The following is a 17,617-nucleotide window of genomic DNA, read 5'->3' on the forward strand; positions in this document are numbered from 1 at the left end:
TTTTTTTATGAAAAACTTAGTTTAATATAGCTTTACAAAAAATTTCCGTACACTATGAACATTCAAGTCATCAATGCTTCTAAATTCACAGTGGTATACTCAATGAGCAGGATAAGTTTCGTGTTTCAGCTTTAATTATTACATTCCAAACAGGAAGTACACACATAATGTTTACCCTTCTACGATGCGTTTTTTCCTTACATCAATTTTCGTACTAATTAATTTTTGTTCACAATTGCAAAAAGATATTTTAGCAACTGCATGCAAATTTCATGATATGCTGTGACGAGTGATTGAGTTGGAACCAATTTTTGCAAATTATTAGAGTGCAGTCATTAAAAATTTGAAATACACTTTTACTGTAATCAACATAAAGAAAGGGCTGATCAAACATTTTATTTTTAAATTAGGTATTCGTACAACAATGTCTTTTGAACTTATGAGCCATTTGATACAACGAGAGCCCAAAATTAAACTTGAGTGAAAACAAATTTCAGTCATTTTACAACTCATCGTGTTTAGGACCAGAGAACTCATCATGAGAAATGAATCCGTTCTTGTCCTTATCCTCATGCTGGAAAATCTCTTCGACCAACTTGTCCTGGTCCTGCATCATTTTCTTGACATCCTCGCTGATTTCTCCTCCCTCCTGCTCAGCAACTTGCTTCTTCAAATAGCTGCTAACCTAAAAATTATAATAAAAATTTGTTATCAGATTTGCCACCAATAATAAAAAATTTAATTCAAGGTGCAGCTAATTATTAGGTTAATTTTGTACGAACAACAAATAAATTTAACATAAATTGGAATTATTTCTGATTTTATCAAAAAATTTCCTTTAGTTACACACAATAAAAATTTCAGGCCAAAAGATTCCAAATTGTAAGAGTTATTTCAGGACTTAAACTGTGGGACCTAAATTTTAAAAAAGTAGCAAATGAAAACATAATTCAACTTTTTTAAAGAATGAAATAAACTAAAATCAAAAATATTTCTTTTAGGCTATAATTTAAATTGTAAAAACCTTTAAACACAAAACCTTTTTCTGTTACTAGTTAAATCATGCCAACCACTCAAAATCCACCAGAATTTCGTTAGTAAACCACAATATCCACATATGGTTTTGGTGTTTAGCAATTAATAAGGATATCACCATTTGCCTCACCTCCTCCCTCGACAACTGTTTGTCCTTGTTCTCGTCGATCTCTTTGAAAACGTTGACAGGTGGTGGCGAGTCACCCAGGCTGATGAGCTCCACTTCAAAGTTCAGAGTAGCACCTGATAAAATTATGAAATAAGTTATATTGAAAGAAATTTTTGTTTTAAAAGTTTCGCACCTCCAGGGATGACGCTTCCGGCTCCACGATCGCCGTAGCCCAGGCTGGGAGGAATGGTCAGTTTGCGGACCTCGCCGACGCACATGTCGGTCAGACCTTGGTCCCAGCCCTTGATCACTTGACCCACACCAAGCTGGAATGTGAATGGTTGATCACGGTCGTGGCTAGAACAAACAAAAAACGAAAAATTCAATTAATTATTGATCTGGCACAAAATCTTAAAAATTTTAATTAATTTATTATGAAAAAAATACATAGTTTAAATTTAAACTTGGATTCTGCATACACTTTAGCGACAGATACGATCATAAATAGCTACGTTAATAATTTTGCTTAATAGTTTATGATTTATGATGACATGAACGCACGAGCTATTTTTTTTTTTTCAAAATCTCTATCATTATTATTCATACATTCATTATGATTGTAATAACTTTCAAGTTGCAGAGAGAACTGCCCAGAAGAACCCAATGTTTATCTCATCATATATTCTTCAAACAATGGTAACGCACTTTACTTTTAATTTTTTAATGTACGTTTATCATGTATATTTCAATATTTAAATTCTGTAAAAAGATTTAAAACTTTAAAATATGAATAAAATAGTAAATAAATATTTTATTTAATATTTTTTAAATGATAATAACAATAATTCTAATTTTATTTTGCATGAAATTTTATTGAACTGAATAAATTTTTTTTTTTAATATATAAAAACAATTAAAAAATAAATATAAACACAATATATTTGTTTCTTGTTTCAGCAAAATTTTATTTGGAAGAGGTTTATGGGGAAGCTTGTATTTTTTATCGGAGAATATCTCGCTGAAGAGGGTCCTCTCACTCTCGTTACTAATAGATTGATTCGCACTCACAAAGTTAGCGCAGCGAGAGGGCGAGTTTGTTGGTTTTACGACGCGTCCTGCACAGCACCACTGCGGTAGAATAACAAGTAGCAGCTCAGCGAGCGCAGCCATCATAAAATAAAAGGAAATACTGCACGGGCGCAAAGTGGTTGGCAAACGACGTCGTGACGGCCGTCGCACCTAGCCTTGTCCTTGCCCGGCCGGTTCATTGCACTCCAAATAATATTTAATAATGGCAACTCGCGTAAACGCACACCTCTCACTTTGCGCCGATTGCAAAGAGGAGGAAATCGCGCCGTCGGTGGTATGCTGGTTTCTAAAGGGGAGCGCAAAGCCGTTTGCAGTAAAATAATATTTATTACCCCTATATAACTGCGGCGATAAAATCTTTATAAAGTTTCGCAGCGAATTCGGGGTGCGTTCCGAGCAGGACAGGCGATTTTTCACATTTGACCGAGTGCGATTTTATCATCGACAGCTCATCAATTTTTTACTCCGCATCTCAAATAATATTTATACGAACGCTTTCTAAAATTCCACGAGGAAAAATTTATAATTTTTCAACCAGTCCACATCAAGTCAAATTAATGTTCAACGTTCTAATCAGTTCAAACGACTATTTAATGACATCAATTCTGTGAAAACTTGATGGATTTTTGTATGTAGGTTTTTATGAAGACGCTTATTATAAAGCTGGCTTTTGAAATCATTAATTTTTATGTCAGGAGAAGAAGGTAAGAATAGTTCCTCATTGTAAATAGAAAAAATGCGTCATTTTACAAAAAAGGACATAAAGAGAAAAGAGTGAAATTGTCGAGTTGAAAAGAAGGGAAATCTTTTAAAATATAACACGACCATGTTATTTTCATAAATCGTCAATTTTTCCTTATTTTCCTCATTTTGCTGATAATTTAAATTAATTGATATTTTGAAACCTAATTCTACGTAGAATGATCCTTACTTTTAGCTTTACAATTAAGGTCGTCTTGTGCCAGTTTTATTTTTATTATTGCTTTTGAATTGCAAAGGTTAAAATTTTTGGGCGAAAGGATGCTCTTTGCCATCTTTATTGGAAATAAACTACAAGTGAAAATTTTTCGGTCATTTTCTACAACAAAAGGTGGTCTTAAATTATCACAATTGCTGCAGATCTGATGTTTTTTTTTAACATTTAATATAAAAAAAAAAATAGTTTTAATTCCACAAACCCTGGCAATTTTATTTTCGGCTCTGTTATTTCCATTCTAATATCAGTCAATTCCTCACAAAGTATAAATCCCATTATATTTTCACTTCACGAACGCTTGCTCGAGGGCCGCTTCTTTTCTCAAAATAATTAATAAATTTTTGATCATTACATGAGTTAAAAAGTGAAAACGAGTGGTTGTTCAGTTTAATGATTATAAGCTCGCCCTCAGTACAAGGAAAACAAGCTCATTTGTGTTGGCGTGAATACATTAACAAAGTGGGCCAGTTGTCTTTCTTGATGGCGATAAATGCGCTCGACCGCACATCAGAAATCTTCTCACCTCATCATCGAGAGAAAGAAAGTTGAGACACATCCTGCACCCAACGGCGCCATCATATGGAAATACTTAATGCACCGCCTCGAACGCACTTTAATAGAAGCTCAAGTTCATCTCTTGGTGATCATTTATGCTTATATTTATGAGTGTGGTACGCTAATAAAAAAGCCGGGCTCTGAGGTCATTGTTGCGGTAGGAGAAAGTCACATGGAGAAAGTGACCAAAAGAACGCGCATCATCACACATTAACCAGGCTGAAAAATGGCAGTGGTATTTATTACCAGGGCTAATTAATTACAAAAAAGAAGAGCTACGGATCATCGAAGGCAGTTTCTTTTTATCCCGGTTGTTGTGTAATGAGAAGCCCTGATATAACAAGCAACTTTCGATTTCCCAAAAGTGAGAATATGCTCACAATTTCTAATTCAAATCGGAGTTTTTTTTATAGTCGACAAATTTTAGCTGTCTCTCTTCGTGCTGGGATTTGACGTATAGGCAAGGGAGAAGGATGATGTATTTCGAAAACGGAGGGATGCTTCGTGCGTATATTTATCATGACCTGTAATTGGCATTCAAAGGAGGCTCTGCAAGGGATGCTAAATATTAATGGTCTCAGCCGAGTACGACATGTTTACCGCGTATCACCGCAGATGCTCCAGTTAATTGAGACAAAACCGAGAGAACGCTGGGAGAGAGGCTCAAAATTTCAGACACGTTTCTTTATGACTAATTAATGCAGAGAAAATGGTAAATACCAATTTGAGAGGATGCTTATTTGGCTCTAAACAAACTGACAATGAGAAAGGGCAAAATTTTTGCAAGGATGTTCCCTTTTAATTTGACTTTAATGAAAGACTAAATTAGTTCGAAAGGAGCTTTCCAGTATTGATTTTATTCTTGAATTCAAAAGAACGCAAAATTTCATGACAGATGTTGAAATCAAGATTTGCACTCAATTCAAACACAATTTTATAATTGAAATATTTAAATTTTTTATCTGTTTCTTTTTCTTCTTTTTGCATAAAATTCTGTCCCCTTTCATTTCAAAGTAAAAATTCTATAAAATTTTAAAATTGAACTGTTAAAACCTCCCAGAATTGATTCTAGATGTGGCATTTTCCTCCGGTTACAGCATTAAAGGCCAAGTTCTCCGTGTCGCAGAAAGGACAAACATAGCTAGAATTCAATTCAACGGTCGTCGTCACCGCACGCGTGTGCACGCACGCGTTCGTCATTTGCACAAAAGTCGTTCTGCCCTAAAAGCAAACGAAGGAGGCAAAGGCAAGGCACGCAGAAAGCGATAATTTATTCATTGCCGGGGAGTCTCACCGTACAAGCAAGGGCAAACAGTACACCAACAAACACAGAGTTATTATTTGCACTTGGAATGGGTCTGCTGCAGGCTGGAAAAGGAGGTTCTGCATCCTGCTTTTCGTACGGGCACGTAAACACAAACTTGATTTCTCCTGTGGCTTGCAATCTGGAATAATTCTGGCCTTTGTTTTTTTTTATATGCGCCTTCGAAGAAGACGTAGTGGCCCTTTCGACCGTTAGCATGCGACGGGCTTGAACCCGACAAAGGAGAAACTAATCTGGTAAAGGAGTAATGACAACGGAGAGGCAATAAAAAAGTAATACTCTAGCCAAGAGGAAAAAGAGAAGTGAATGCACAATCGACATTTATCTACTGTTAGAACGAGAAATCAAACTTTTTTTCTTGTGAATAATTTTCATTAAAATAATATTAAAGAAAGATTGAAATGACTATTATTATAAAAAAATTAACTCCGTTCAATAATTAATTTTATTGGATTTTTTTTTCATATTTTTTATATTCAATTAATAAAATGAACATATAAAATTTCCAATTATATGAAACTAATACAACCCTAAAGAAATTTATTTCAAAATTCCAGATAATAACAAAAATTTATTTTTCAGAGAATTTCGCTTCAAATCGACTTTTGAATATTTCAACAGAATCTGGAACCCAAAGGAGATTTTTTTCCACCAGATTAGTTAATAAATACGAGAGATTCAATTAAAAAAAAGAGAATAATTTCCAACCTATTTTCTTTTTGCATCAGTCTATTCTTAATTTCTCATACTGTTATTTACAAAATCGAAATTTCCAATGAACGCATTGTTGCTCCATTATTTGCGCTTATGTGACGATGTGACATTTGCACGGGAACCCGTCGCGCCGAACGAGCTCCCCAGTCGCTTTATTGCATAGACCCGGCGGAGCAGCGATCTCCTCGCCGATTGGGCGGGATCTGTGGGTTGATATACGACGGAGAGATTTATGCCGACGCACTTTCAAAGGCTGTCACAGCGATATATTCACTACGCGAATTATGGGCCGAAGCATGAGTTATTGGCAGCACAAAAGCACATAAGTGTTCGGCTAATGTTCATGCAGCGTGTTTGCATATTCGGGGTGGTTGGTTGAATGAGAGGTTGTTGCATGTGGAGAATTGCACTCGGCGCTCTGGGGGCTCACAGCGTGATCACGAGAACTCAAATTTCTCTTTATGAACTAGAGTTCAGCGTTATGCGAACGGTTTGTTAAAAAGTTTTTTAGTGAGTAAGTTGGCGTGCTTTGTAGGATCTCTTTGAACTAAGAAAATGCACAGAAAAAATGAGCTCCGAATCTCATATTAAAATGCTTTTTAAACACATTTATGAGTTATTGATAAAAAATTAATAATTACAATTCATAATTTAATATTTTTAGAAAAAGTTATTAATAAATACAATGTTTAATGTAAATAAGATACAACATACACTGACAAAAATTAACTCTAGTATTTAAAATAATATATTTTATATTCATGGGCTTGATAAAATAATAAAATCAACATTAAAGTGTGTTGAAATAGACAAATTGGTTACTTAATCACGTGAAATTTGATTAAAGTCAAATTATTTTAACGGAAGAGTTTGCCAACTTTGTGATCTGCTCATGATTTTAATCACCTAAATAAAAACGTAAGCAGACTGGACTGTATTCTCAGAAATTTACCGTTTGATTAAACTTTCTTTTAAATTTTATAACACTTCAAACACTGACATTTTTATTATATTTTATTTAAGTGATACATTTGAAAAAATAATACCGTCTAATGTCTTAAGTGCCCAGCGAATCTCACAAATCACTGACTTACTTTTGATTAAATGTAAATTCTCAAACTGGATTTATTTGGATTTTTAGCCATACGTCACTATTTCGCAGCAGAGTAAAAATGAACCAATTATCGCAATGCAAATTATGATCTGCGTTGTAATTTCGCCGTTGGTCACCCGTCGTCACTCACTGTCAAGACAAAAGGGTGAACTGTGTCTTTCGAGAACAGCAGTCGATTATGATAATCAGCGCTAAACCGATGGCCAAACAAACCGCGTCACAATTTCAAATAGACTTTTGTCATTTTTTGAACAAACCGTCGCGTCATAAATTTAAAAATGGACTATACTTGGCTCATTGTTAGTCGACATAACAGACGCGACCGGAGAAGACCTCAGCACAGCCACCATCCGCGTTCATCTGACAGGTAGGATCATTTTAATATTTTTTGCTCTCCGCATCTTCTAGAATTCCGAGAATGGTCATTTCTGGCCAAACCAGCGCCTTTCTAACGGGATTATCAATCAAATTATAATTATTGCTGTCGGTATGAGCACCAAAGTGGCACTGGCGGCGGAAGTTTCACTTGGCGTGAAAGACAAGTTAATTAGTGGTTGGTGCCTGCACTTGAAAAGAACTTGATCATAGAATTTGCATTTTTCATTAAAAATAGTCCAAAGACTTTTTTTGTGATACTGACCTCGATTTTTGAAAAATAAACTAGTGGTTAATTTGAGAAATTTTGTTTCAAAAGTGGTGCAGTGTGTTTCTTTGTTCCAAATCAATATTAATGAGAGATATCAGTGACGCTGAAATACCGACTGATCAAAATGCAGAGCACACGTAGAAATATATACTCTCTACAAGGAGAACAACTTTTGTGATTTTGCTCTACGTTGTATATTATTATTGTGTACGACGGTGTTGGGTGAAAGGCGGAATCAGATGGAGGCATAACTTGATCCAGATTAAGAATATCATTGAAGCATATCACGTTTTGCGTCGTACGAAAATATTATACGAAAAGTACGAAAACCCAATATAATTTTCAGATGTCAACTTAAAAAAAATCAGATATGGATATTCAATTTAAATCTGAAATAGTTAATTTATAAAATTGTTTGCTTTTTTTCCGTTCTCCAGAGCACTAAAATAATTAACTTATTTTAATTTTCGGTTGTTTTAAAAAAAATTCTAACTTCACAATCTTGCTCAAGTAAGATAAATATATATTTTTTCATATACCTATCAAAGGTACAATATTGATTGAATTTCACGTTTTCAATAAATTAAGACGCCTGTAAATTTATATTCGTCACTAATTTTATCCCAATCGTCCTCAATAATCGGAATTTCGAATGTAAATTTGATCACACATGGTCTACCGCTGAAGTTTATTTCCTGCAATGGAGCTGCATTAATTGACCGAAGCCGCTTGGCATGCAGATGTGCAGGCCGAGCACCGAAAGTTCCCAATCAGACTAGCGGAGACGGCCACTGCATAATTATTACAATTCGCCGAACCACACACAGCACTTGGTTTTCCACCCACGATTATCTATCAATCCACAATAACCGTGCTTAATACCAAAGCTCTCTCATTCAGCTAGACCATAAATATGTTTAATTTCAGTGGAATGCCATTTGAATGCGCGTCGCTTTGAATAGCCGAGAGCAATTTATCATAGCCGGCTGGCGCTCTTTGAAGTGCGAGAGCCGCAAATAAAGGATATATTAGTGGTGCATGCATATGTGCCGTGTGCACCTTCTATTCATTCGCGATGAGCATAATTTATCAGCATACACATATATATGTACGTGCATGCGGCTTGTAACGGTCTGCTACTGCAGCAGAGTGAATGCAAATTAATCGCGGCGGCTTGCGGAGTTTTTTTTTTTATCAAGAGTGAGCAAATAGTAGCATATTGTTTGCTTGAAATGAAGCTCTGCAAACACTGCAGAGTGATTTTTTAATTAATTGATAGAAGGAAAACTGTAAAAATTATTGCGGTAGAGCAATTATGGGATGCATTCAGTCGTTCTGGGAAAAGTAATTGGTAATTGGTTCTAAAGAGAAAGACTGCAATGCAATTTTGTATTAAAAAATTAATTTACTAAAGACTTTTCTCCATGAAAATTACATGAAATTCATATATACTAAACATAAAAATATTGATTCCTTTGAATTATATTTTTATAAATATATAATTTTTTCTTGAAGTAAATATTTTAGCTTAAATTCTAGTTAAAAAGTCCTGGAAGTATATTTTTTAGGCAAAAGAAGTATGGCAGAGTCTGTTTTACCAAATTGTTATTCTTTCCAATTTATATTGCGGTAAATTACATTAAGATATCATTACAATGAAAAATTCGAAAAATTATTAAAAAGACTATCTTTATATTTTGTAAATAAATTTTGGTCCTGAAATAAAAAATAAGCCTGAAATTGATCCAGAATATTAAAATAAAATCACAAAATCCTCTAGCAATAATGAAACTTCCTCAAATTAGGCTTGCTTGAATGCGGATTGAAAAAATGAAATAAATTTTCAATGGAGATAATTAGGAATTTAATTTTTTCCAGATAAGACTTTAATTAAAATTTTTTAGAAACTTCATTCTATTAGTTCTTTCATTGTTGCATCAATAAAAGAACAAATAGCAAACTATTAACTCTGTAATCTCGAGCTGAGCACCACCACTTGTCTTTTAGCTCCAGAGAGAGATAAGGAGACTCGCCCAAGCCAAATCTGAGTGGGTCGCTGGTGCACACACTCGGAATTACAGCCAGCCGCGAGTTTATAATTCTGAAGACGTGGCACATGTGTGCGAGCACATAAGCGAGCGTCGCGAGTATTGGGCCACGTAATTCATTATGAATAATGTACCACAATAGCTGCAGTGCCACTGCAACACTCCTTTATTGCGTTCGCATAATTTTATTATATATTATGTGCGTCGAGAGTGAAATTTTTATTAATTTACAAGGTAGGCGACTGAGAGGCGCTCTTTTGTGCAAGGCCTCCTTTCGAGTCCAACAGCTGAGATTCGACACGCAGCATGAGAGGCACAAATTAAATAATTCAAGGCTGCTGTTTTTTGAAAGGCGTTATGCTGACGATCCAAGAAAACTGCTGTATTCGATACGCAACGTTGCAGTAAAATAATAATTCTAAGAATTCTAAGCAAAAATGAACTAAAAATTGTTATAAAATAAATTAAACTATTTCCAGTTAATAATTAATTATTTACAAATGCATTAGGGATAATATTAAATAAATAATTTGAAAAATTAAAAAAAAATCTTCAAAATTTAGTAAATAATTAATATAAATATAAAACCTTCCTACAAAAATTAAAAATAATGCCTCACCTGGAGTCGAATTTGGTACCGTCGTTGAGGGTGCCCGTGTAGTGCATGGTGAGCATGTCGCCCGACTTGGACTTGGTGGTGCAGCCATCAGGTACGGACACAGTCTCAACTTTGAGTTTTTCCTCCTTGGCACTGACGTGCGCCACTGAGAAGCACGCTAAGCTGGCGAGCAGCGCGCAATAGCTTCTTCTCAGTTGCATGATATTGTTTTGATTAGGAATAAAACAATGACGATTAGGCAGGGGCGGCCGGTGCGTCCGTTCTCCGCTGCGGTGCCGAGTCTTCTGGCGGCGCGCTGTGAACCAAGTGACTGGTTATGCTTCTATATCACACACACTCGGAGCGCAGAGCATTGCTCTCCTTCCCCCTTCCCTGCGCTGCTTATTTTGTACCAAAGAGGGGCCCTGTCTATTCCACTGCCTATAAAAATTTAATTCTTGTGACTCGCGATCGCTTTCCACTGATGTGTCAGTTTTATAAAAAAAAATTGCTTTGTGGGTGTCGATTTTTCTTTCTTTCTAAAATCATAGATTTCTCGCAGAGAAAATAGTCTTAATTCTTCAATGCGCCACTGAGTTTATTTTTGTGTCAGCTTATAAGTAATGATGTGATTTCTATTCTCTGCTCAATGAAATGAGAAAGCAGACGGACGGAGATTTTTTCAGGAAAATTGAGCAACAGGTATCTTGCTCATTTTTTGGCACTGTTTTGACCAAGTACTAATTGCATTGGTTTCTTTCTACTAAAAATTAAATTAAATGAATGTAGAAATTAAATATCACAGCTGTAGATTAATAATTTTATTTTATTTTTATTTATTTTTTTATTTTAATAGTAATTAACTATGTAAGTAAAATTTTGTCCACCAAATAATATTGTTTACACCACCTTAATATTATGGCTACACTAAACTTAAAGAAGGGGGAGCGATTTTGCACACCTTTTGAACCTGTTATAAAAGTCAATGTCCTAAATTTTCTAATCACGCTAAATATATTTTCAAACATCCGGTGTGCTCAAGATATGACGATGGTTTTTTTATTTGCACCTAAGAAATGTGTTGTAAAATAATAATTCTGCTATTCCAATTTAGCATCACAATTATAATTCAGAACAAATGATTTACAGAACTATTAATTCCTAATTAATTAACAATAAGTAGTTATCTATTTGAAATAACTTTAAAAAGAAATTCCGTTAATTATTGATGATTCACAGGTTTAGCGAGTTTTCATTTCAGTGCAGAAAATTATTCTTTACTTCCAAATTAAATTTCAAAGTGCTAACACGAGAGATTGTGAGTTGAAAGGAGAAAATCAAATAAAAGAGAAATCCGCTGCATCTCCAAATCACTTTTTAGCTTTTTAAAACACACTTTTCCTAATTGACAATGGAAGAAGATGCATCAGCAACAGACAATGAATCTCAATTAAACGAAACGCGAGCATGAACTCGCAATTTCACGCGGCATGAAATATAAAATTATCGCTGCATGCTCTGCAGATTTCATTTTTTTTCACTGCGTGCCGCATGCGATCTCGCGTTAAAGATAAATCTTCGGAATTGTATTTGCTGTATGCTTAGCTCGGTATGATTCACAGCTAATTGCACTCACTTAGTGCATGATCGCAGGTACGTGCAAGAAGCAAAAGGGATAGTGCAGGTATAATATTTCACGTTCAGATCCCTTTCCCGAAAAGAAAGTCCACCGCGAATTTTTATTCATGAGGCGTCTTGACGCGCAAAGTGCAATTTTGATTAGTGGGGTCCTTAAACCCCCTCATACGCGAGAAAAAGGCGCTCCATTTTCCATTTCCTTAATGTATAATAAAGATGAATCCCAACAAAGTGACGTGCAGCTTGATTCTTCCGTAAAGAGCAAACAAATCTTTACATGGAGAGAGAAAAAGTACTTTCGCTGCGCCGGTGGTGCATTTATGAAAGTGGCGTTTCAAAGCGATCTGTCTGTCGCGTGCTAAATTTATCATCTCACATACATGCGTGTGTTGTCGTTGTGAGCATCTTCCTACACGAGAATAATGAGAAAGTAGTGCCTGATGACCAATAGCATTGCTATGACGGTTCAAGGAAAAGTGTACTCCGGAAAACCTGCTGAATCCTCGCTGCAGTTTTCAGCCAGTGACTTGTATAATATATTATATAGGAAGAGATGAAGTAACGTTAATAAACATAACATCTCAATTATTCATAAACAAAAAGTCATTTTCTAAGGGAAAAAAGTGAATATTATAAAATTATTTATTTATTGAAAAACTAGGATAATATTTTTTTAACTCACTAGTCAAGATTTAAAACAAAACAAAGTCTTTTGATGCCTGGTTTGTTTTCTAACAATTTTTTTGATTTTATAAATTAGTAATTAAAACATAAGCACCTATTATTTTAAACCAAAATTTAAAATTAAATAAATTAATTTATTTTTGCAACACATATTATTTTTAAAAATTAATTTTATTATAATTTTACATAAGAAATTATTTTTTTAAACTTCAATATTTATTTATATACTAAGTTCAAAACCATGTAGCTATTGACAGTTTTAAAGAAATTGGGTTTTATAAAATATATTTCTCAGAAAAAAATAAATTTCTACTGGTCAGTTTCAGTTCATGACTGATGAAAATTTGATATAGATCAAAATAAAGTTAAAGTGGTTAAAGTAGTTAAACGTTTCTTGTTGCTAAAAAAATTGTCAAAAAAAGATTAATTTAGATATTAATTTTTTTCAACCTGATATTGACATAATTTTGCTGGTGCTCATGTTTTCCAAAACGCCCACCCCTTTCCTATACCAGCATTATTGCAACAGTGGCGCGGATGGGCCAGAAAACGTGATCGCGAGCGATTGCAATGGCTTAAAACAAAATTAGCAATCTCTCAAGTATCCCTTGGTGGAAATTTGATTGTATAGGAATCAAAAGAGAGCTTTGAAAAATCCCCATTTCGCAGAAAGGGAACGGAAAACAATCGCACAATGAAGATTAAAATTCTCACATTTTTTTTATGTTTATATTTATTTACTTGATAAATTGTTTTTGAGAGGAAATGTAATGCTGGAAAATGCGAGAAAGAAAAGGAAGCTTATGTGTGATGTGGGAAAGTGGCGGAAATATTACCTCATGATTTATGCATTTATGTGCTCTTTCGGATTCGTTTTCTGCAAGAAGTGACGCAGATGGTGAGGAAAACTCACGTCCCGTGAGATATGTTCTCGAGCACACGCGTGGACCATATATATTCGGTCATACATGAACTTACTTGTAAAAGAGAAGCCGCAGAAGCGCCTCGGAAAAGAGCATCCTTTTCATTTTAAATTGGAATCGTCTATATCTACCAAAATGCTCTTATTTTTGGATAAAAATACTCCCATCAGTTTGTTAAAAAATTTCGCGCAGAGATAAATAACTTCTAACCTACTTTCTGCAAAAGGGTGATGATTTTACAAGATGTGCGCATTTCCATCACGCGGTGCAAACAAAGGGCTTGATAAAAATGAAATATTTTCCCTCTAGAGAACAGCGTTTCAGGTAAACAAACCTTATTATTAATTTCCAAGAAAGTTAGAAACAAGATAGGAGGCATGTAACCCAAATTTGCTTATTTTCAATATGGAAAAATTCCTTTTCTATTTTTGCTTTGAAATTTCATACTTTCAAAATCAAAACGGTGAGGAAGGAGATATTAATTCATTTTTGTGAAATACAATGATAAATTGAAAAAAACAAAAAACAAGCAATTATTAACCATCTTATTAGCAACTAATTTTCTTAAATTATGTACGTCATTCAATTCGATTTTTTTTTATTACTAAAATTCACCTGAATCCGCCTTTCTTCCTTTCTTTTCAATCTATGTTCTTATTCTTATATGATGCCTTTTAAATTAATTTTATATTCCAAAGAAATGCGCACAGCTCCACATATGTGTTTATATGAAGTGAAATTTACGTCGTCGTGTGGAGATGTCATAATCATTTCGCTCATTATTTCGCAATTACGGTGAAAATCAAGACATCGTCGTCATTCTCTTCAGTTCGTCAGCAGAGATGATTTTACTGGATGATGTGACGTTTGTTGCTCTCTCGCATTGCAAATTCTGAATGAGACACATTTCTCCCCTCGCCATACACATAAATATATTATATTTTCTTTTGAGAGGTTGCTGAAAATCCTCTCAAATAATGCTCGGCAAGAGGCGCAGGGCGTCATTAAATTTTGCAACTCTCTTGTACGCAAGCTGTATAGAAAAGTCTTGTGCACTCCTTGTATAATTGCATGGGCTGTGAATGAGTAACAGTTTGCAGGTCCTTTTTTGCACCCGTGCCGCGAAACGCAGCAAGATAATTAAAACTTGGCCGCAGTGAAACGTGCAGTTGAATTGGAATTGATTAATTTGAAGAGTACCTTATTGATGTGCATGAAAGGACAATTCTGCAATTGAGCAGTAAAAGTGAAATGAATACTGTTTAAATAAAAATACTTATCACCATGAGCTCTACAAGCTACATTTTGAGTCTCGGAGAATATTTTATTTATTTATTATTATTTATTTATTTATTCTCCATTCATAGTGCATACAACGCAAAAAAGTACACTGTACAAAAAAAAGCGGAATCATGCATCAACATAAAAAAGTACAAGCATACAAATAAATGCCGAAATCAGGAGTCGGAAATTTATGTACATGTACAATGCTGGAAATGTAAATTTTAAATTTAAAAATCTTCAGATTTAAGTATTTCTCGATCAGGGTGAAAACAAAAATTCTGCTTAACATAAGTGTTACACTCAACAATATAAACTCAAAAGTCAAAATAGTCCAGAAATCTACAAAATTAAATTTTTTTCATAAAATAATTAACGGTTCACAATCTCGTTGCAAGATATTTTGGGAACAGAATGAAAGTTTGAATTAATTATAAAAATCAAAGCGACACTTTTCTTCAGTCTAAGTTCTTAACTAAATATTTATAAAAGTTTAAAAAAAATCATGGCTATCTTAAATAAACGTTCGTACGCGTTTATTTCTCAATTCTCAACTTTTAAAAAGGTATCCTTATAAAATTTTACTTTAACCTTTCCATTCCCATCCTCTAAATTTGTTTAACAAATTTTGGAAACTTGGAATTCTTCACACCTTCGTTTGCCAAGTTGCGACACTGGCTTGATTGGCAAACAAACGCTCAGCACTTATAAATGAATGGGCACCTCTCTTTACCTTTTTAGTAGGCTATGTCATGGAGGAGCTTTATTGTGACGATAATGTGCCAGTGCGGTGGCCCTTGGCTCCCCAGCAGTCATTCCATAATAAACACCAGTGGCGAAAGAAAGCAAAGGAATTTCAGTGCGTGCTCAATCACACACTCTCAATTACGAAGTTGGCTCGTTTGGTACCATTAGTTTTCGCTAATCGACGCTGCAGGTTGCCGCTCCGATAGTTCCATCCGCTATTCCTATAGTAACGCGCATAATTTTTGCGATCAATCTTATTTTTATCAGAACTTTTGAGGCTGCGAATCACAATTAAATTATTATCTGACAGACCCCATTTTCATCGGTGATCATCCCATTGGTTGATCCGCCGTTATCAGTCACGTTTTTTTTATTGGGTGTTTAATTAATTCAAGGTCTTCCACTATGCTTGGACTCGCACATCAGCACCAGTCAGTTTCGTCTTTGGTGACCAACTCGTCCAGTAGTATTTTGGCCATGGAGGACTGCCCACCTGTTAAGCAACGGTGAGTAATGAAAAAAAAATTACAATTTTATCTCATTTTTTTTTTTAGAATCAGTTTTGACCAACACGTGCTGTAATATAAAAATTTCCTTTTTCTCGCTCATTATTTTTATTGCTCTAACTCGGATCAAAACGAGTGGAATTCCCCGCGGACAAAGTTTTTCCCTGCTCTCTCCACGACCTTAAAAAATTCAAGGATTTTAGCTTCTTTTGAATATGTAAGGCGCTAATTACCAAAACTCCTCAGAGAAGAGCCCAGATTATTTTTTTTTGCTCTCTCATTCTTTGAAAGCGGATTGCCCAGGTAAAATTTCCTCTGTTCTATACTCGCAGGGCTTGCGAAAAACGAACTAAATTATGAATTTGTGCACTAAAATTTAACGCCAGCATCTCTCGGCGCCACGCGGGCGTTTACATTTTTCTTCGAAAATACGGCACCGACCCGGCGATGATGATGCCGCTGCGGGCGGGAACAAGCTTCGCAGTGTATTTGAATATTACATGTCCCCGTGCTTCCTTTATTTGTCGTTGAATCAACAATAAAAAAGACTTGCAGCCGCTCTCTAGCCGCAAAATAGTTAGAAAAAGGCAAAGCGTTTTTTGCATCTAACCCAGGCTATAAAAGTAAAAGACGCAGGAACAGAAATATACGTTCAACTTGGGATTGGCTCGAGTGTCGAGGGACTAATTATTTTTTTACCGCTTGACGTGGTGCAACTCCAAAGCATTTAAAGCGCAGAATTGAATATTTGCACTGAAAAATTCTATTTACAATGAATGGTCTAAGCTGCGCGACTAATGAAAAATATCTCGTTAAAAAAAAAGGTAAATTTTAAAATTCACAAAAAAAAGTTTCAAAATAATCATAATATTAAAAAAAAAAAATCAAATCATTAACAGACAATCAAAATTTCAATGATTAGTATTCAGAATTTGTGTGAGTGGATGTCCAGTAAAGTTGAAAAAAAAAATTAATCGCATGAACACATTTAAAACACTCATTTTGTTCATTAATGAAAAATTGAATAGATAAGGTTAAAATTTGATGCACTTGCAATGAATGATTTGAATTATTATGATGAATTTTTTTGTATTAAAATATATATTTGCATTAAAAAATAGGCATTTACACTGGACGTAAAACTCAAGAAAAGCCTTTTCCTCAAATTCGATTTGCTTTTCAACTTTTCTGCTTACACGTACATAACGAAAAGTTTTCTTTCCCCTTTGCGGAAATCAGATCAAGTAAGCCGTCATCAGTGTTATCAGGGTCGTGTGGTATGGCATAATAAAAAGAAACGCAAAGTTTCGGCATTGGGGCTCCGTTCGCACACACAGAAATCCCGCAGACTTGATGAATAATTCAGAGCAATTTTACACACCTCCGAGGTGTAATTCGGCCAAGAGGAAAAGTTCATGCATAATATCTGAAAAGGCTGGGAAAATAAGTAAGACACGATGCAGGTGGATTGTCTCTTTTTATTCCTTTACGAACTTTCGCATTTTGGTCAATTTATCACTGAAGGCGCGCCCTTTTATGGCAACGCATGTGTGCCTTCACAATAAAGAAGCGCAGACACGTGTGTGACAAAAAAAAGTAAGGAAAATCATAATCCCGGCTTGGGAAGTGT

The 17,617-nt window shown here is 34.8% G+C and overlaps 2 protein-coding genes across 5 annotated transcripts in view; one reads left to right on the top strand and one right to left on the bottom strand.

Moving 5' to 3' along the window:
- Positions 1 to 10,543, bottom strand: LOC132193662 (FK506-binding protein 2). 2 transcript variants are annotated; one of them, XM_059614484.1, is made up of 4 exons: positions 10,230 to 10,543; positions 1,338 to 1,501; positions 1,166 to 1,278; positions 1 to 685 (listed from the first exon to the last, which is right to left on the bottom strand). In XM_059614484.1, exons 1-4 carry the CDS (start codon positions 10,427 to 10,429, stop codon positions 503 to 505), a joined length of 660 nt encoding a protein of 219 aa, XP_059470467.1. In that variant the 5' UTR covers positions 10,430 to 10,543; the 3' UTR covers positions 1 to 502. The 2 variants fall into 2 exon arrangements, with proteins under 2 accessions (XP_059470467.1, XP_059470466.1); XM_059614483.1 differs by having other exon boundaries at positions 1,154 to 1,278.
- LOC132193660 (protein NDRG3) overlaps positions 7,266 to 17,617 on the top strand; it is a 24,959-nt gene continuing 14,607 nt past the window's right edge. The window contains exons 1-2 of one of the 3 annotated variants that reach the window (XM_059614476.1): positions 7,266 to 7,283; positions 15,877 to 15,987. In XM_059614476.1, the coding sequence (XP_059470459.1) occupies positions 15,887 to 15,987 (101 nt within the window). In that variant the 5' untranslated portion in view covers positions 7,266 to 7,283; positions 15,877 to 15,886. Of the gene's footprint in view, positions 7,284 to 15,562; positions 15,708 to 15,876; positions 15,988 to 17,617 lie in introns of those variants that run through there. The other 2 variants (XM_059614473.1, XM_059614479.1) reach the window with 2 other exon arrangements.

Source organism: Neocloeon triangulifer, unplaced genomic scaffold (assembly GCF_031216515.1).
Source record: "Neocloeon triangulifer isolate White Clay Creek 2 clone unplaced genomic scaffold, ASM3121651v1 ptg000004l, whole genome shotgun sequence".
Classification (NCBI taxonomy): domain Eukaryota; kingdom Metazoa; phylum Arthropoda; class Insecta; order Ephemeroptera; family Baetidae; genus Neocloeon; species Neocloeon triangulifer.